Source organism: Scyliorhinus canicula, chromosome 18 (genome assembly GCF_902713615.1).
Source record: "Scyliorhinus canicula chromosome 18, sScyCan1.1, whole genome shotgun sequence".
NCBI classification, from domain to species: Eukaryota; Metazoa; Chordata; class Chondrichthyes; order Carcharhiniformes; family Scyliorhinidae; genus Scyliorhinus; species Scyliorhinus canicula.
The window spans coordinates 41677711-41697450 of record NC_052163.1 but is presented as its reverse complement, the minus strand read 5'-3'; the positions used below and the strand labels follow the sequence as shown (position 1 = coordinate 41697450).

At 51.8% G+C, this 19740-nt stretch overlaps 1 protein-coding gene across 3 annotated transcripts in view; it reads left to right on the top strand.

Moving 5' to 3' along the window:
• The first annotated feature begins 5809 nt into the window (after nucleotides 1-5809).
• LOC119953681 (jupiter microtubule associated homolog 2-like) overlaps nucleotides 5810-19740 on the top strand; it is a 45332-nt gene continuing 31401 nt past the window's right edge. The window contains exons 1-2 of one of the 3 annotated variants that reach the window (XM_038778206.1): nucleotides 5810-6012; nucleotides 17772-17926. In XM_038778206.1, the coding sequence (XP_038634134.1) occupies nucleotides 5957-6012; nucleotides 17772-17926 (211 nt within the window). In that variant the 5' untranslated portion in view covers nucleotides 5810-5956. The remainder of the gene's footprint in view (nucleotides 6013-17771; nucleotides 17927-19740) is intronic. The other 2 variants (XM_038778208.1, XM_038778207.1) reach the window with 2 other exon arrangements.

The window sequence follows — 19740 nt, the reverse complement described above, 5'->3', positions numbered from 1 at the left end:
CCTCCCAGTTTCCCCTCCTCCCAGGTTCCCCTCCCCTCCTCCCAGTTCCCCCCACCTCCCTGTCCCCCCCTCCTCCCAGTCCCCCCTCCTCCCAGTCCCCCCTCCTCCCAGTCCCCCGCTCCTCCACGTTTCCCCCCCTCCTCCCAGTTTCCCCCCCTCCACCCAGTTCCCCCCTCCTCCCAGTTTCCCCTCCCCTCCTCCCAGTTTCCCCTCCCCTCCTCCCAGTTTCCCCTCCCCTCCTCCCAGTTTCCCCTCCCCTCCTCCCAGTTTCCCCTCCCCTCCTCCGTTTCCCCTCCTCCCAGTTTCCCCTCCCCTCCTCCCAGGTTCCCCTCCCCTTCCTCCCAGTTTCCCCTCCCCTCCTCCCAGTTTCCCCTCCCCTCCTCCCAGTTTCCCCTCCCCTCCTCCCAGTTCCCCCCCCTCCTCCCCTCCCCTCCTCCCAGTTTCCCCTCCCTCCTCCCAGTTTCCCCTCATCCCCAGTTTATCCCCTCCTCCCCAGTTTAGTCCCCTTTTGCCAGTTTCCCCTCCCCCTCTTTCCCAGTTTCCCCTCACCCTCTTTCCCAGTTTTCCCTCCCTTTCTCTTCCCCAATTCTCCCTTCTCTCTTTCCCTCCCCTCCTCCCAGTTTCCCCCTTCCTCCCAGTTCCCCCCTCCTCCCAGTTCCCCCCCTCCTCCCTGTTCCCCCGCTCCTCCCAGTTTCCCCCTCCTCCCAGTTTCCCCCCTCCTCCCTGTCCCCCCCTCCTCCCAGTTCCCCCCCCTCCTCCCAGTTTCCCCCCCTCCTCCCAGTTCCCCCCCTCCTCCCTTCGGTTTCCCCTCCTCCCTTCGGTTTCCCCTCCCCTCCTCCCAGTTTCCCCTCCCCTCCTCTCAGTTTCCCCTCCCCTCCTCCCAGTTTCCCCTCCCCTCCTCCCAGTTTCCCCTCCCCTCCTCCGTTTCCCTCCTCCCCTCCCAGTTTCCCCTCCTCCCAGTTTCCCCTCCCCTCCTCCCAGGTTCCCCTCCCTCCTCCCAGGTTCCCCTCCCCTCCTCCCAGGTTCCCCTCCCCTCCTCCCAGGTTCTCCCCCCCTCCTCCCAGGTTCTCCCCCCCTCCTCCCAGTTTCCCCTCCCCTCCTCCGTTTCCCCTCCTCCCCTCCCAGTTTCCCCTCCTCCCAGCTTCCCCTCCCCTCCTCCCAGGTTCCCCTCCCCTCCTCCCAGGTTCCCCTCCCCTCCTCCCAGGTTCTCCCCCCCTCCTCCCAGTTTCCCCCCCCTCCTCCCAGTTTCCCCCCCTCCTCCCAGTTTCCCCTCCTCCTCCCAGTTTCCCCTCCTCCCTCCCAGTTTCCCCCTCCCCTCCTCCCAGTTTCCCCCCTCTCCAGTTTCCCCTCATTCCCAGTTTATCCCCTCCTCCCCAGTTTATTCCCCTTTTGCCAGTTTCCCCTTCCCCTCCCTTTCTCTTTCCCAATTCTCCCATCTCTCTTTCCCTCCCCTCCTCCCAGTTCCCCCCTCCTCCCAGACCCCACCTCCTCCCAGTTCCCCCCCTCCTCCCAGTTCCCCCCCTCCTCCCAGTCACCCCCCTCCTCCCAGTCCCCCCCCCCTCCCTCCCAGTTCCCCCCTCCCTCCCAGTTCCCCCCTCCCTCCCAGTTCCCCCCTCTCCCAGTTTATTCCCCTTTTGCCAGTTTCCCCTCCCCCTCTTTCCCAGTTCCCCTCCCCCTCTTTCCCAGTTTTCCCTCCCTTTCTCTTTCCCAATTCTCCCTTCTCTCTTTCCCTTATTCCTCCCTCCTCCCAGTTTTCCCCCCTCCCTCCTCCCAGTTTTCCCCCCTCCCTCCTCCCAGTTTTCCCCCCTCCCTCCTCCCAGTTTCCCCCCTCCCTCCTCCCAGTTTTCCCCCTCCCTCCTCCCTCCTCCCAGTTTCCCCCCCTCCCTCCTCCCAGTTTTCCCCCTCCTCCTCCCTCCTCCCAGTTTCCCCCCCTCCCTCCTCCCAGTTTTCTCCCCTCCCTCCTCCCAGTTTTCCCCCCTCCCTCCTCCCAGTTTTCCCCCCTCCCTCCTCCCAGTTTTCCCCCCCTCCCTCCTCCCAGTTTTCCCCCTTCCCTCCTCCCAGTTTTCCCCCCCTCCCTCCTCCCAGTTTTCCCCCTCCCTCCTCCCAGTTTCCGTTCTCCAGTTTCCCCTCATCCCCAGGTTATCCCCTCCTCCCCAGTTTTTTCCCTCCTCCCCAGTTTATTCCCCTTTTTCCAGTTTCCCCTCCCCCTCTTTCCCAGATTCCCCTCCCCCTCTTTCCCAGTTTCCCCATCCCCTGTTCCCAGTTTCCCCTCCCCCCTCTTTCCCCAGTTTCTCCCCTCCCCCTCTTTCCCAGTTTCCCCTCCCTTTCTCTTTCCCAACTCTCTCTTATCTCTTTCCCTTATTCCTCCCTCCTCCCAGTTTCCCCCCTCCCTCCTCCCAGTTTCCCCCCTCCCTCCTCCCAGTTTCCCCCCTCCCTCCTCCCAGTTTCCCCCCCCTCCCTCCTCCAGTTTCCCCCCCCTCCCTCCTCCCAGTTTCCCCCCCCCCTCCCAGTTTCCCCCCTCCCTCCTCCCAGTTTCCCCCCTCCCTCCTGCCAGTTTCCCCCCCCTCCTCCTTCCAGTTCCCCCCTCCTCCTCCCAGTTTCCCCCCCTCCTCCTCCCAGTTTCCCCCCCCTCCTCCTCCCAGTTTCCCCCCCTCCTCCTCCCAGTTTCCCCCCTCCTCCTCCTCCTCCCAGTTTCCCCCCTCCTCCTCCTCCCAGTTTCCCCCCTCCTCCTCCTCCCAGTTTCCCCCCTCCTCCTCCTCCCAGTTTCTCCCCTCCTCCTCCTCCCAGTTTCCCCCCCTCCTCCTCCCAGTTTCCCCCCTCCTCCTCCCCCCAGTTTCCCCCTCACCCTCCCAGTTTCCCCCCTCCTCCTCCTCCCAGTTTCCCCCCCTCCTCCTCCTCCCAGTTTCCCCCTCACCCCTCCCAGTTTCCCCCCCTCCTCCTCCCAGTTTCCCCCTCCCTCCTGCCAGTTTCCCCCCCCCTCCTCCTGCCAGTTCCCCCCCTCCTCCTCCCAGTTTCCCCCCCTCCTCCTCCCAGTTTTCCCCCCCTCCTCCTCCTCCTCCCAGTCCCCCCCCTCCTCCTCCTCCCAGTTTCCCCCCCCTCCTCCTCCTCCCAGTTTCCCCCCTCCTCCTCCCCTCCCAGTTTTCCCCCCTCCTCCTCCTCCCAGTTTCCCCCCCCTCCTCCTCCCAGTTTTCTCCCCCTCCTCCTCCCATTTCCCCCCCTCCTCCTCCCATTTCCCCCCCTCCTCCTCCCAGTTCCCCCCCCTCCTCCTCCCAGTTTCCCTCCTCCCTTCCTCCTCCCGTTTTTCCCCCCTCCTCCTCCCAGTTTCCCCCCCCCTCCCCAGTTTCCCCCCTCCTCCTCCTCCTCCCAGTTTCCCCCCCCCTCCTCCCAGTTTCCCCCCTCCTCCTCCTCCCAGTTTCCCCCCTCCTCCTCCTCCCAGTTTCTCCCCCCTCCTCCTCCCAGTTTCCCCCCCCTCCTCCTCCCAGTTTCCCCCCTCCTCCTCCCAGTTCCCCCCTCCTCCTCCTCCCAGTTTCCCCTCACCCCTCCCAGTTTCCCCCCTCCTCCTCCTCCCAGTTTCCCCCCCTCCTCCTCCTCCCCAGTTTCCCCCCTCACCCCTCCCAGTTTCCTCCCCCCCTCCTCCTCCCAGTTTCCCCCCCCTCCTCCTCCCAGTTTCCCCCCCTCCTCCTCCCAGTTTCCCCCCCTCCTCCTCCCAGTTTCCCCCCTCCTCCTCCCAGTTTCCCCCTTCCTCCTCCCAGTTTCCCCCCCTCCTCCTCCCAGTTCCCCCCCTCCTCCTCCCAGTTTCCCCCTCCCCTCCCAGTTTCCCCCCTCCTCCCTCCCAGTTTCCCCCTCCTCCTCCCAGTTTCCCCCCTCCTCCTCCCAGTTTCCCCCCCTCCTCCTCCCAGTTTCCCCCCCTCTCCTCCAGTTTCCCCCCTCCTCCCATCCCAGTTTCCCCCCCTCCTCCTCCCAGTTTCCCCCCCCCCTCCTCCCAGTTTCCCCCTCTCCTCCTCCTCCCAGTTTCCCCCCCCCTCCTCCTCCTCCCAGTTTCCCCCTCACCCCTCCCAGTTTCCCCCTCACCCCTCCCAGTTTCCCCCTCACCCTCCCAGTTTCCCCCCCCTCCTCCTCCCAGTTTCCCCCCCTCCTCCTCCCCGTTTCCCCCTCCTCCTCCCAGTTTCCCCCCAGTTTCCCCCCTCCTCCTCCCAGTTTCCCCCCCCCTCCTCCTCCCAGTTTCCCCCCCTCCTCCTCCCAGTTTCCCCCCCTCCTCCTCCCAGTTTCCCCCCCTCCTCCTCCCAGTTTCCCCCCTCCTCCTCCCAGTTTCCCCCCCTCCTCCTCCCAGTTTCCCCCTCCTCCTCCCAGTTTTCCCCTCCTCCCTCCCTTTCCCCCCCTCCTCCTCCCATTTCCCCCCCCTCCTCCTCCCCGTTTCCCCCTCCCCTCCCAGTTTCCCCCCCTCCTCCTCCCAGTTCCCCCCCTCCTCCTCCCAGTTTCCCCCCTCCTCCTCCCAGTTTCCCCCTTCTGCCTCCAGTTCCCCGCTCTCCTCCCAGTTCCTCGCCTCCTCCCCAGTTTCCCCCCCCCTCCCTCCTCCGCCCAGTTTCCCCCTCACCCCTCCAGTTTCCTCCCCTTCACCCCTCCAGTTCCCCTGCACCCCTCCAGTTTCCTCCCCCCCTCCTCCTCCAGTTTCCCCCCAGTTCTCCCCCCTCCTCCTCCAGTTTCCCCCCCTCCTCCCCTCCTCCTCCAGTGTTCCCCCTCAGACCCATCCCAGTTATCCCTCACCCTCCCAGTTTTCCCCGCACCCTCCCAGTTTCCCCCTCCCCCTCCCAGTGTTCCCCCCCATTCCTCCTCACCGTTCCTCCTCCCAGTTTCCCCCCCTCCTCCTCCATGTTTCCCCCCCCTCCTCCTCCCAGTGTCCCCCCCTCCCCTCCCAGTTTCCCCCCCGCCTCCTCCAGTTTCCACCCCTCCTCCTCCCAGTTTCCCCCCTCCATCCGCCCCAGTTTCCACCCTCCTCCTCCCAGTTTCCCCCCCCTCCTCCTCCCATTTTCCCCCCTCCTCCTCCCAGTTTCCCCCCCTCCTCCTCCCAGTTTTCCCCCCCTCCTCCCCAGTTTCCCCCCCTCCTCCTCCCAGTTTCCCCCCCTCCTCCTCCCAGTTTCCCCCCCTCCTCCTCCAGTTTCCCCCCCTCCTCCTCCCAGTTTCCCCCCCTCCTCCTCCCAGTTTCCCCCTCCCCCTCCCAGTTTCCCCCCCTCACCCCTCCCAGTTTCCCCCTCACCCCTCCCCAGTTTTCCCCCTCACCCCTCCCAGTTTCCCCCCCTCTCTCCCTCCCAGTTTCCCCCTCTCTCTCCCTCCCAGTTTCCCCCTCTCTCTCCCTCCCAGTTTCCCCCCTCTCTCCCTCCCAGTTTCCCCCTCTCTCTCCCTCCCAGTTTCCCCCTCTCTCCTCCCCTCCCAGTTTTCCCCCCTCTCTCTCCCCCTCCCAGTTTCCTCCCCTCTCTCTCCCTCCCAGTTTCCCCCTCTCTCTCCCCCTCCCAGTTTCCCCCTCTCTCTCCCTCCCAGTTCCCCCTCTCTCTCCCTCCCAGTTTCCCCTCTCTCTCCCTCCCAGTTTCCCCCTCTCTCTCCCTCCCAGTTTCCCCCTCTCTCTCCCTCCCAGTTTCCCCCTCTCTCTCCCTCCCAGTTTTCCCCTCCTTGTCTCTGGCTTGACTTTTTGCATTACGTCACCTCAGCTCAAACAAAGCCTGCTAATCCAGTCACCCGCCCCGCCTCTCGCGACTAACCGACAGCAGCAGCGGCCAATAGGGCGCCGGTGGTTTGTGCAGCCCACCAATGAGGGGTGGGGACTCCCGGGATCTGGGCCAACGGGAGAGCAGTGGGGGCGGGGCTTGCAGCGGCTTTATAAATAAACAGCGGCGCGCGAGACAGTGCGGAGCCGACGACCGTTAGCAACAGGATCAAGACGGAAAACAAACTGGCGTCTGAAATGACCACAACCACCACATACCAGGGCCTGGACTCCACAGGCCGCAGCAGCTCCAGGTATTCCGGTTACCCGCGCAGTGTGTGGAGGGGTCGCCTTGGTCTTTTATCCCGCCTCAGCAGCCCGCTCAACGGACATCTCTGCACCGGGGGAGAGATGGGTGGTGCCACCTTATCCTCCAGGGGTGGGGTTTGAACCCTCTCTCCTGGGGCGTCAGGTCCATCATGCTTCCCCGGGGTGAGGTTTCTACCTTTTTTTTGGGGGTGAAGGGGATGCTATCCTGCTGGGCGTGGAATCTGAAGTGGGAGGTGATCCTTGGGGGGTTCTCTTCATCCCTCCCCCTTTCCAAGGGTGGGGTCTCCAATCTGTTGTCCGCAGGGGGAGGGTGTTATATCCTAATGGGCGAGGATCTGTGCTGGGGGAGGTGGATGGATTATGGGGTGGAGATGGGTCTCTGCCTGCTTTGGGGGAAGGGGTTGGTAGTCTGTGGTTGTGCCCCCTGCCTACCCTATGCGAGGGGAGCTGCCCCTTTCTAGCATCCATGATTGTGTCCTGTTTGTATTATTGAAGCCAATTGTCATCTGGTTCTTTGAGGCAGACGCAGTGTTCAGCCAGTTGTGGACATTGGGCTTAATGGTGGAGTCCATTAACAGCTGTTGCAGGACGTTGGCACATCTATAAACAATACTGCAGTAATGACCTTAATTGGGCAAAAAGAGCCCTTTGTTCCATTCTTGTGAAAAGTGTTCTTTGTTTTCCAAATGTATGACTAAGGATACAGCTGAACAGTTGTGACTGCATCTTGAACACATTGCCATCCATTTTTATACACCATATTTCCAAGGGTCTGGTATTACTACCAAGGAAGTTGGTGAATCTGGCACACTCTAGCATAGGTTCTTGAATGAAATTGCTGATTCAATGAATAAAATGATATTGGTCCCTGTGAAATGATCCTGCCCAGAAACTTGGGTGAGTTTTTCATTCGCTCTTTATTAGAGGAAATTTTTGGACGTCTGTTATCTTATTTCTATAATGTTCAACAATTCTGTTCTTGGGGTTGGGAATCACTGATTGGGCAGGAACCTGGTTTTTCTTCACCCGTGCCCCACCCAACTTTTTTTTTAAAGAGAGGCAGATAATAATGGTTGCGTTCTGAGATCAGCCTGTAAATTGTCCCGGTGATTCTTGAAATGCATACGTTGTCTGCACTGTATGAGATGGCTTGAGTTTGGGTGTAAACCTTTTGTCTGGGCTTGGCGCTATCTGTGCCAGGTGATCATGCAGCACTGGGAACTTGGTCTGTCATTAAGGAGGATTTTCAATCAGATTTTGCTTATTTAACATTGTGCATTCTGCCATACATATGCATGCATTGCAGAACTGTAATTGATTAATTCATGGTTTAGATTGAATGTTCAGCGTCTGGTGCAAACACTGGTACTGCTGTTTAGGGAGTGGTTGTGCATTTGCTGTCTGCTGTCTCGTTCAATAATGGCACTTCTGGCATTTTACATATGCTCCTGTTTCAAATGCTTCCAGTCTGGGAATCTTTCAATCAGAGTTTTCTTGTGACTTGGTATAGATAATTAAATGATTCCCTTTTTTTAATGTATTTTATTCCAAACATATATAAAAGAGTACAAAACATAAGCAATTTGGGGAACAAACTTCCTAACACATATATAGTTTGTCCCTATACAGTTTGTACGAATTTTCCTCTTTTTCACCCCTTCCCCATGACGAACAGCTCCTCAAATGTGGCCACGAATGCCCCCCCCCCCCCCCCCCCCCCCCCCGCGCACCTTGCCTCCAACCCCTCCGTGGAACCCCTTAATTTGTATCGTTTCCAACTGAAAAAAGTCATACAAGTTCACCAGCCAAGTCGCCACCCGTTGCTGACCATCACTCCAGCAGAATTCTTCACCATGCAATCAGAGACGAAGGCCACAGAATCGGCCCTCCATCAGCTCCGGATTCTCTGATAACCCAAATATCGCCACCAATGGGTCTGGCAGAACCTCCACCCCCCACTACCCTTGTTAGTGCCATGAACACTGCTCAAAATCTCCCTAACTTTTCGCAGACCTAGGACAAATGAACATGATTTGCTGGTCCTTGTCCACTTATCGCACTTGTCTGTCACTCCCTGGAAGAACCCACTCATTCTTTCCCTAGACATGTGTGCACTGTGCACCACCTGTGTATCATCCTTGCACATGAGGAGGTTGCATTTACTCTTCATGGTGCCTCCCTCCATATCTCTCCTCCCAGCTCTCCCTCTCTCTTCTCCTTAACCTTCATCACATGCTCGCCTCGCTGCCCTCCCAGGTGCCTGTATATGTCTTTGATCCTGCCTTCCACATCTGGAAGCAGCAGTCGCTCCAACAAGGTGTACCGTGGCAACCTGAGGCACTCTTTGCAATATTCCACGTGAAGTCCCTCACCTGCAGGCACCTAAACTCACTTCTCTCGGGCGCCCTACCCACTCCTTCATTTCCTCCATACTGGCAAATCCTTCTTCCAGGTAAAGATCCCTCGCCTTGACCAGCCCCACTTCCTATGCATGTCTCCTCAGCTGGTTCAAGGCCTTCACAGTGGAGTACACTACAGGGCTCTCTTGAGTGTTTTCTTGCCACCATTGGCAATGCTGCCATCATCATAGCCCTCGAGCTGGACCCCCCTACAGGATTCTTCTTCCATCTTAACCTGTTCTATCCCTTCCACCTCACCTTCTCCATGTTTGCCACCCAGTAATAATGTAGCGGGTTCGGCAACGCCAATCCTCCCTTCTGCCTCCGTCTCTTTTAACAGTGTCCTCTTTACCTTCTCTGCCCATTCTAAATTTGAAGTAACCATATCCAGTTTTCAAAAGAAGACCTTCGGTACAAAGATCAGGAGTGTCTGGAATATGAATAGGTACCTCGGCAGAGGCTTTTGTCAGTGCAAACAGCAGTGGCGACAGTGGACACCCCTGCTTTGTCCCTTGTGTAGTTCAAAGTTCTGTGAACCCATGTCATTGGTTCTCACACTCCCTTTCGGTGCCACATATAACATGCCACAAACTTCGACCTAAACCTTCCCAGGACCTCAAGCAGGTACTGCCACTCCATAAGGTCAAACACCTTCTCTGTGTCCATGGCCACCACTACCTCTGGCACCTGGGCTCTCGAAGGGGTCATGATCATGTTTAGCAGCTGCCTTTGTATTACTAGATATCTGCCCTTTACGAAGCCTGTTTAGTCCTCCGCAACCACCCGGGACACCACCTTCCATCCTTTCCGGCACCAACTTAGCCAGTACATTCACGTCTGTATTTAACAACGATATGGGCCTATACAACCCACATTCCAATGGGTCCTTCCCCTTTTTTGGTATTAATGTGATTGTTGCCTGCGTCATCATCTCCGGCAGCTCCCCCTTCTCCAACGCCTCATTAAACGCCCCAAGTGGTGTGGTGCCAGGTCCGTCGCAAACTCCTTATAGAATTACGCCGGGTAACCAGCAGGCACCCGGGGCCTTCCCCAACTTCACACCCCTTATACTATCTAATACCTCCCTCAGCCCCAAGAGCTCCTCTAGCGTCTGCCTTTTCTCTTCCTCCAACTGTGGATACTCCAGTTCATCTAAGAACCATTTCATGACCACCTCTTCAGCTCCTTTAAAGTAATCCCTAAACATCTTGTTTATCTTCCCTGGCTCCGACACCACATCCCCTGCCCCAGTCCGTATCTTCAATATTTCCCTGGACGCGGCCTTCCTCCGTAGTTGATGCGCTAACATTCGACTCGTCTTCTCCCCATATTCTTAATGCCTTATGCTGCTGTCCCACCCCCAAACACCCCCCCCCCCCCCCTTCCTCCTCGCTAATCCATCTGTGGTGGGTGCCCTTGAGTGCTCCTCTCTACCTCCGTTATCACGCTCAAGCAGTTCATATTCCTCACTCCTTTCCCTATACGCCACTCTTTTCCCTATACGCATGTGCCTTGAACGAGATAATCTCCCCTTGGACCACCACTTTTAGTGCTTCCCAAAATTTGGCCGCCAACACCTCCACATTTTGGTTCAATTCTCGATACTCTTTAATCGCAGTCTGCACTTTGGTCTCAAAACCCTCTATCTGCCAACAGCCCCGAATCGAGCCTCCACCATAGCCTCGGATCCCGTCCCAATGTAAGCTGAATCCATAGCCAGTGGGGCGTGTGGTCCGAGATTACTATCCCCGTGTATTCTGCCCCCTCCACCCCAACCCAAACCTCCTGGCTCACCATGGAAAACCTGACCCACCCATCCCTTCGTCAGCCTAACCTAGTCCTTCGTGTGGCGGTGCGTCTCGTGCAGAAAGACCAATTCTGCTTTTAAACTCCTTCAGTGCGCAAAGACCCAAGACCTCTTCACTGGTCCATTGAACACTCGCACATTCCATGTTATCAGCTGTACTGGGGGCTTGCCTTCATTGCCATCTGCCATCCTGCATTCTTCCCCCACCCCCCACCTCGTTAATTTCGCCCCGTACCTGGCCCATCCAAGATGGCCCCTTTTTCTGCCCATGTTTCTTCTCCAGCCTCGCCTTGTTGCATCATCCTCCCTTCCAGGGACAAAGGAAAAAAAAACACAGCCCCAGACAGCAGGTTGGTGGGGACGGTCGACCCCTTACAAATTTTACCTCCTGCTACCCTTGTCGACCTGTCGATAAAACCCTCTACATCTGAGGAAAAGAAAAAAAACTCTCCAATCCCCACTCTACCCTTGTTCTCAAATACTTCCAAGTGCCAGCACCTCCATCTCCCAAATTGTTCAGTTCAGTTTTTGTCCCTTGATAAAGTCATTGGCTGCTTCTGGGGTCTCATCCTGGCTTTCGTAGGTCACCCATAGTTTTGCGGGGTAGAGCATCCCAAACATAATCTGCTGTCAATTCAGCACAGCCTTGGCCCAGTTGAACCCTGCATGCCATTTTGCCAGCTCCCCTCCAATGTCCTGGTATATTCGGCCCTGGTAGATTCAGACCTTGTTCCACTTTCATTCGCAGTTGCGCTTCTCCCTGGCCCACTGCAGAATCTTTTCCTTTTCCACGAACATGTGGAGCCTCACGATCACCGCCTGCAGCGGCTCCCCCGCTCTAGGCATCTGCCTCGGAGACCTGTGGGCTCTGTCTACCTCGGGGCCTTGTCCAGCAACCCTCTGTCACCAGCCCCGCCAGCATCATCATAATGTTCCTTGTGGCACTCATATCTTCCACTCCTTCAGGCAGGCCTACTATCTGCAGATCTACCTTCTTGACCTACTTTCCTGCTCCTCCACCTTTGCTCTCAATGTCTTGCAAATGTCGCCCAAGAGCCCCACCTCTGCCTCCAATGCCACCACCCGATCGCTATGGTCAGATATTACCCTCGATCTCTCTGATCTGCAACCCCTGTGCCTCCAAACATTTCTCCACTTTTTTTTCATCAATCCCTTCAGGGGTGACACAGCCCCATTGATGATCAATCCCTTCAGGTGTGACGCAGCCCCTTCGACGGCCTTCAAGTGATCCTCCTGCAACTCCTTCTGCTGCTGGAGGAACACTTCCTTGGTGAAGGCCATCAACTGTTCCATCTGGGGCTTTGTTCCTGCACTGGCCCTTCCCCCTCCACCATCCTTCCACTGGGTGCTGCGCCACAGGTCTCTTCTAAGTCCTTTGCCTTCTGCTTGATAGCCAGCAGACATACCACTCCTGGGGGAAACTTCTCCTCTGGCCTTCAGTTACACTTTTCCATCAAAGTTGCACCTGATTTAGGGTTTTTAAAAAAAAAGCACCTGCTTTGTTACCGGAAATTTGACCATTGTAGGGCTGAATTAATTCAGTGGTCTCTCTGATCTTAAATTCTTCCTTTATTTCCATTTTAAGGGTTTGCTGGAACTTGTATTTGGAATGGAGTGTTTCCAAAGCTTGGTGATAGAGAAATGTGCTGCCCACCCTTTTTGAAGCTGCAGGGTGTGGGAGGGGGTGGAAATGGGGTATATTTCTGAGATGCATGTTCATACTGTGGCTTGGTCCATGGTGGAATTTTCTTTCTGATCAGGCGGGTGAAAGGATACAGAAGGTGGGTGGGAGCCGAGGGTAAACTCTGCCACAACTTGGGCTAAATCTACTGATCTGTCTTGAATATAATTGGTGAACATCCGCAATTTTCCTCCAGGATTCAAAATTTCTTGATGGTGAATTCCAAAGTCAGTGAAAGATTTGGCTGAAATTTTTGCAACCATTTTCAGGCTAAGTGTCGGGCGGTTGTTTCAACCAGCCTCCCTCCTGAGGTTCCCAACCATCACAAGCCAGAGTCCACTCAATGTGACAATTCAATGTGACATTAAGTAACAGATCAACAAAGGGTATGAAGTCTTGCAGCATTCTGACTGTAGTACTGAAGACTTGTGCTCCTGCTCCAGAACTAACTTCGCCTCTCGCTAAGTATTGGTATTGTGGGTGAATCTAGAACTGTTTCAAAAATAAGGGGTTGCCCAAGATGGACAAGGAGAAATCTTTTGAGGGTAGTGAGCGTTTGGAACTCCCTTCCTCAAAACATGGTGAAGGAGTCTTTTTGGATCTACCTCTGCCTTAAAAATGTTTAATGAGCAAGGAAGTGGAAGGTTTTTGTAGTATGCAAGATCATAAGACAATAGGGTGGTATGGTGGCAGTGGTTGGCATGGCTGCCTCAAGGTGCCAGGTTCGATCCCGGCTATGGATCACTGTCCGTGTGGAGTTTGCAGATTCTCCCCGTGTTTGCATGGGTTTAGCGCCTACAACCCAGAGATATGCAGGGTAGGTGGATTGGCCATGCTAAATTGCCCCTTAATTTGAAAAAATGAATTGGGTACTCTAAATTTGTATTTTTTTTAAAAAATCATAAGACATAGGCCTAATTCTGCTCCTATTGAGTCAGCTCCACCATTCAATCATGACTGATATGTTTCTCATCCCCATTCTCCTGCCTTCTCCCCATAACCCCATATCCCCTATTAATGAGCCTATCTGTCTCCGTCTTAAAGATACTGTGATGTGGCCTCCACAGTCTTCTGTGGCAAAGAGTTCCACAGATCCACCATCCTCTGGCTGAAGGAGGTTACAGTCTGATCAACTATGATCTTATTGAATGGTGGAGCAGGCTCAACGAGCCAAGTGGCCTAAGCCTGCTCCTAATTCTTATGAATGTTATGTAAGCTGTTCCAGCATAGCTACAACACTGACATGTACCCATCTGAGAAATTGCCTGTCAATGTGCTGTCCATTAAACAAGGCTGCCAGTTGCTTCCCTGTCAATCTACTCTCAATCATCGACCTATGTGATAGAAAGTGTTATTGACTGAGCTTTCAAGTGGCAGTAATGCACCAATGCCTTTATGGATTACCACCTTGAGGTGATGGAGAAGCTTGTGCACACTGATCCTTTGAGCAATGCTGTCAGAGCTCCTTGCTCTGGTAGGGTCAGCTATGGCAGCTAGGCTGGGGGAAGATGACATACAAAGTGTCGTCCAGAAAATCCTTTGTTGCAGTTCGGACAAAGGAAAACTGTATCTTATGGCTGCAAAGGCAGAAGAGAAGTGGCATGGTGGTCCAAATCATTGTGGTTCAGCACCACCTCAAATTCTCACTACCAACCCATCCAAGATTGTGTGGACAGTTATGCTGCCCTGAGCTCCCCACGTTAAACAAAATTAGGCACAGCCTCCTAGGTTCTAGTCTTTTGAGGCATAGCAGTGGCAGAAAAGGAAAGAAATTCTGTACTCTGGGCCCCACTGCCTTATGCACCCAAAGATCTGTGGGTCAAAAATCGGCCTCTTTAGTCACTTGAAGATCCATGGCAGAAACGCGTGACCCGAAGGGGCAGCCGGCAACAACTAACTATTATTTGGGTTCAATCAGGATTACTTGGCTCTAGAGCTCATTTACACTTGGTCCAAGCAAGGACAAAACTGAATTTTGGAAGTGAATTTGAGTGACTGCCTGGTGTTGTGATCCCAGTTGATGTTAACTGGGCAGGAAGATTCCAGAATGAAGCTCTGGCTGGTTTTGCACAGTGGGCTAAATAGCTGGCTTGTAGTACAGACCCAAGCCAGCAGCGCGGGTTCAATTCCCATACTGGCCTCTCTGAACAGGTGCTGGAAAGTGACGACTAGGCTTTTCACAGTAACTTCATTGAAGCCTACTTGTGACAATAAGCAATCCTAATATTATTGTGGCTCAAAGACAAACTTTTTTTTGTGTAAAACATGGGACGGATTTTGGTGAAACACTGGAGGAACAATCACAGGACTACTAATTAGTTTCAATGACAAGAAAGCAAACATTTGTTAAACATGAGAAAATTTACCACCTCCCACCCTTAGCTTAACAAATACACAGCTTTAAAGATTAACATGGATTACATAGTACATCTTAAACTACAATGGTCTCAGACAAGTCTCCTTTAAGCACACCAGATGACTGTGGTCAAATACACAAATTCTGCTCTGAACCCAAGTTTTACTATCTGTGGATTTCTTCTCCGTACAAATGCCTTTGTCCCCCATTATATTTAACTATATAGGTTTTTACCCTTCTAGGCACAGAAACATAAACTAAATACTTAAAGTATACCCAATCTGTAATGTTTACCAATACAAATATGAATTCCTTAAACTACTGGTAAAATTGAAGTTGGTGGAATTTGGCAGTAGTTGGGAAATAGGCAGAGCTTTCCCCAAGTTAGACCAAGCACAAGCCTAGATGGTTGTGGTTCATGGAGGCTAAATATCCTAAATTAAAGGGCAGTGTCCTAGGTCCAACCTTTGACCTTCCCTTCAAAGTAATGTTGGTGGTGTGCAAGTTCTGATTTTTTCCCCCAGTGTTCAGTTCCATTCACACTGCCTCTGATATTGAAAGCCCTCTTGTGGCTTTGTGCAAACTGGATTACTTCCAGGTTCTGGACTGATGCATGGCAAAATATGTTACCTGTCACTTAAGAGCCAGGCAATGACCGTTTCTAACAAGAATTCCATCCCTTCCCTTGACACTTCCTTTGAACAAGGGTGTAATATTGGCAATTCTACAGTATTTCAATGTTTCTATATCGGAGGAGAATTGGATGATTTTGGCCACTACCTCCAGTTTCCACCCTCCTCCCTGCATCCCATTCAGTCCTGTTGACTTACCAACTTAAGTACAGCCAGCTTTTCCAAAACTCCTTTTTTTTTTAATAAATTGAGAGTAACCCAATTATTTTTTTTTACCAATTAAGGGGCAATTTAGCATGACCAATCCACCTACCCTGCACATTTTTGGGTTGTGGAGGTGAGACCCACATAGACACGGGAGTGTGCACAAACTCTACATGGTCAGGATCGAACCCAGGTCCTCGGCGCTGTGCAGCAGCAGTGCTGACCACTGCCACTGAGTTAACATGTACTAGACACTGTAGTATGAAGAGGCAAGAGTTCAGCTCCTTTTTCACCAACACACCTTTAATGGTTCAAACTCACTCTGTACAGAACTCTACAGATCATCACCAGCTCCAGATTAAATGATGCATCTAGAGTGTGGTACTTTTCGGTGAGGTCAGTGTTGTTAAAGTTAGGCTGTTGCCAGTTGAAAGCAGATCCTGCAATGTTTTACTGGCACTATAAAGGAAATCTTGCTGGCATCTTCATGATGCATGTCGATGATTTTTTGTGGGGTGGGACTAGTGATTTTGAAGCTATTGTAATCTCTGGTTTGACGAAAGAATTCAGGGTTGGAAGTCAGGCTTCCGGTGCATTTAAATATATTGGTTTGGAAATCGGATATGTGCACTCTACAAAAAGTGTCAATGAAAAGAGGTTACAGATAGACTTTGCAAGTTTAAAGCAGATGTTGGACAGAGGGGAAACCGGACAGTTAGGGGCAACTTTACGTCAGCAATCTTACTTGGAAAGCATCAGTCCAATAGCAATTAGTCGTGGCCGGGTTTCACAAAAAGACACAATGGTTTCGAAGATAGAAAAAGAGCAACTGCGAAGTTTAATTGGGCAACTGAACTGGTTAGGAAGACAGACTAGACCGGACTTGAGTTTTGATGTTTTAGAGTTGAGTACAAAGATGAATGATCATAAAGTGGAAGACATAATAAGAGCAAATAAAGTGTTGGCCAAACTAAAAATGCAGGAGTGTGTTTTGAAGTTCCCTATTTTAGGTGATCCTAGGCATTTGAAACTCAGTTTATAGTGATGCGTCCTATGCAAATTTATGTGATGGAGTTTCAAGCGCAGGAGGTTTTATAATTTTTCTTTTGGGGAACAATGGTAAATGTTGCCCTCTTGTGTGGGAAACAAAGAAAATAAGGAGAGTGGTCAAAAGCACTTTGGCTGCTGAGACATTAAGCTTAGTGGAAGCGGTGGATATGGCCTTTTATATAAGTCAGATATTGACAGAAATTTTGGGATTAGAGGATTTAGGTAATATACCTATTGACTGTCACATTGACAATAAGTCCCTGTGGGAAAATGTGCACTCTACAAAAAGGGTCAATGAAAAGAGGTTACGGATAGACTTCGCAAGTTTAAAGCAGATGTCTGTCTGCTCTGTCTAAATTTGTAATCGGTACCCATTATCCTTGATGAATGTACCCCAGCAGTTTGATTACCATGTTGCAAAATAAATGTTTTGCATCTATGCCTATGATGTTCCCTAGGCCTTTCCATTCATTAGAATTGTCTCTCTTTTATAGTATACCATTTCTCCTTGTTGAAAAATGGCATCTGATTGCCGTACATTATGTCTTAAAGCTCTGCGAATTCTTTCAGACTTTGGCTTCCAAAAAAGCTTTTCTACTGCTATGTAATGCGTTTAAATGTTCAGCAAAATCTGAGCTAATTGTAGTCCCTTCCCAAGCTGGAGGCTGGTCATCCAAAATGGAGGGAATTTTAGGATTTCTACCAAACACTAATTGATAAGGACTATAGCCCCAACCATCTGCCATGAATTCTTTGCACGTACCGCCCATGCTAAAGCTGAATTTTGCGTGCAGTTTGGTCGATCTCCCAAAATTTTCGGAAGCATGTCATCGATAACAGCATGATTTCTTTCGCAGACACCATTACTAAACGGGCTTTCGGCAGCCGTGTTCATAACTCTGATATTCATGTTTTCACACATATCCCTAAACTCATCATTAGCAAATTCTCCCCCATTGTCCGTAAAGAATTTTGCTGGTGGACCCGTTCCTGTCCCGATCCATTTTTCCAAAATTACACTCTTTTCTTTACTTCATACAATCGTTGATTGACTAAATCTGGTAGCTAAATCTACAAAATGCAAAATAAATATATTATTTGCTTTATCCCAGATCTTAAGGTCCATGGCCACAATGTCATTAAAATCCCTGGCCAAAGGTAGGGTTACTATCGGTCGTGCTGGTGTCCTTCTGTACTTCCTGCAAACTTCACATTTACACAGCAACCATTCTCTGCTACCATTGTTAACGTGTACTAGACACTGTGGTATGAAGAGGCAAGAGTTCAGCTCCTTTTTCACCAACACACCTTTAATGGTTCAAATTCACTCTGCACAGAACTCTACAGATCATCACCAGCTCCAGAGTCCACCTGAAGCCCCTTTACATATCAGTGTCAATCATTGAACACTTAACATAAATGAGACAACTAATTGCAATGTCTCTTAACCCATTACTTAACACACTGTGCTGCCTGATGTGACCTTTTTTATTTCGTGATTAGCTAAATGCTAGAAGACCTAATCAAGGGCTAAGGGTTAATTCGATGTTTTGGGGGCTGATATTTATGGAAGTTTGTTTTTCATTTTGTAAGCAGAGTGTTGCAGCCTCCTGGTGGAGGATCCAGCATCTCATTCGGGGTGGAGGAAAATGTCAAGCCAGTGCATTCTCGTTCAAACAAAACTGCATCAAATATCTTTGGACCACCACTGGAAAACGAGCCTGTGGTTAGAAGAAGCAACCCACCAGGTGCAGTATAGTAATTTAAAAACAAAATACTATAAATGCTGGAAATACAAAATAAAAACAGAAAAATCTGGGCATACTCAGCAAGTCGGGCAACATCTGTGATGAGCGAAACATTTAGTTTTGGGTTGATAACTCTTCCAACGGAATTGAAGTAAGATAGAAAAGTAGTAGGGATTGAGCAAGTGAAGGGGGTTGGGTGGTGGTGGAGGAAGAAAAATAAATGGGAAGGTCTATAATTGGACAGGAGAGATCAAATGGCTAAAGGTTTCAGGGCACAAGATGAGTGGTAATGGGTCTAGTAAACAGATAGAAAAGTGTCCAGATGAAGTGTGATTTAGCTGCATAGCAGCTATCTGAAGGTAATATGAAGGGATAAAGAAAGAAATGAGACAAAACCCAGCCAGCAAAGAAAATGGGAGGCAGAGGTTTCAGAATTGACAGTGCAGAAGGAGGCGCTGTTGTACAGTCCAGAAAGCTGTACACTGCCGAGTCAAAAGACAAGGTGCTGTTCCTTGAGCTTCATTGGAACACTTTGTAGGACGCCAAGGCTACAGATCAGACTGAGAGCAAGGTGGAGAATTGAAATGACAAGCAACCAGAAGCTCAGGGTCACACTTACGGACTGAACACAGATTTCCGCAAAGCTATCATCTTGTCAGCATTTGGTCTCTAATGTAGAAGCAACAACACTGAGCAGTGAATAAAATATACTAAATAGAAAGAAGTACAAGTAGATGCTAAATCACTGTTCACTTGAAAAAGAGTATTTGGGGCCTTGGATGGCAAGAATAGAGCAGATACAAGGATAGGTCTTGCCTAACTTGCACAGAAAGGTGTAGGAAAGGGAGGGAAGGGGGTGTTGGGTGTGACTAATAAGTGAACCTCGGGTTGTGGAGGTTCCACAGGGGCAGCAGGGTAGCATGGTGGTTTAGCATAAATGCTTCACAGCTCCAGGGTCCCAGGTTCGATTCCCGGCTGGGTCACTGTCTGTGTGGAGTCTGCATGTCCTCCCCCTGTGTGCGTGGGTTTCCTCCGGGTGCTCCGGTTTCCTCCCACAGTCCAAAGATGTGCGGGTTAGGTGGATTGGCCATGCTAAATTGCCCGTAGTGTCCTAAAAAAAGTAAGGTTAATGGGGGGGGTTGTTGGGTTACGGGTATAGGGTGGATACGTGGGTTTGAGTAGGGTGATCATGGCTCGGCACAACATTGAGGGCCGAAGGGCCTGTTCTGTGCTGTACTGTTCTATGTTCTAATAATCCCTTTGGAATGCTGAAAAGAGAGCAGGGGTCTGGTGATGACAACACATTGGAGATGTCTGAAATGGCAGAGGGCGATCTGTTGAATAGAGGCTGATGGGGTGGAAGGTGAGGTCAATGGGAGCCCTAATATAATTCTGGAAGGGAGAAAATGGGCTGAGAGGGGTGTATGAAGTAGATCGGAAACAGTGGGGGACCCTGTCAACTATACTAGGGGAGGTTAAAATCCTTGGTTGAGGAACGGAGAAGACTTATCAAAAGTGTGAAAATGAAGGGCTGTATTGGGAGAGGGAGAAACTGGAAGAATGTCCCAACAGGAAGCAGTGTTTGAGGAAGTGTAGTCCAGGTAGCTGTGAAAATTTATGGGCTCCCAATGTGTAATGTCCAGCTGAATTTCAGCCTTGCATGTTCCCTACAATCCCTCTTCTTCAAGAACATTCTTGGTGTGAAGCTATTGTTGAATTGTACATATGCTTGTGTTTGAGTCTTCCACTTTCTGTAATTTGCTATCAAACACTCGTAGTGGCAGTCTCCCAGTAGATCTTTGTGTAGAATATCA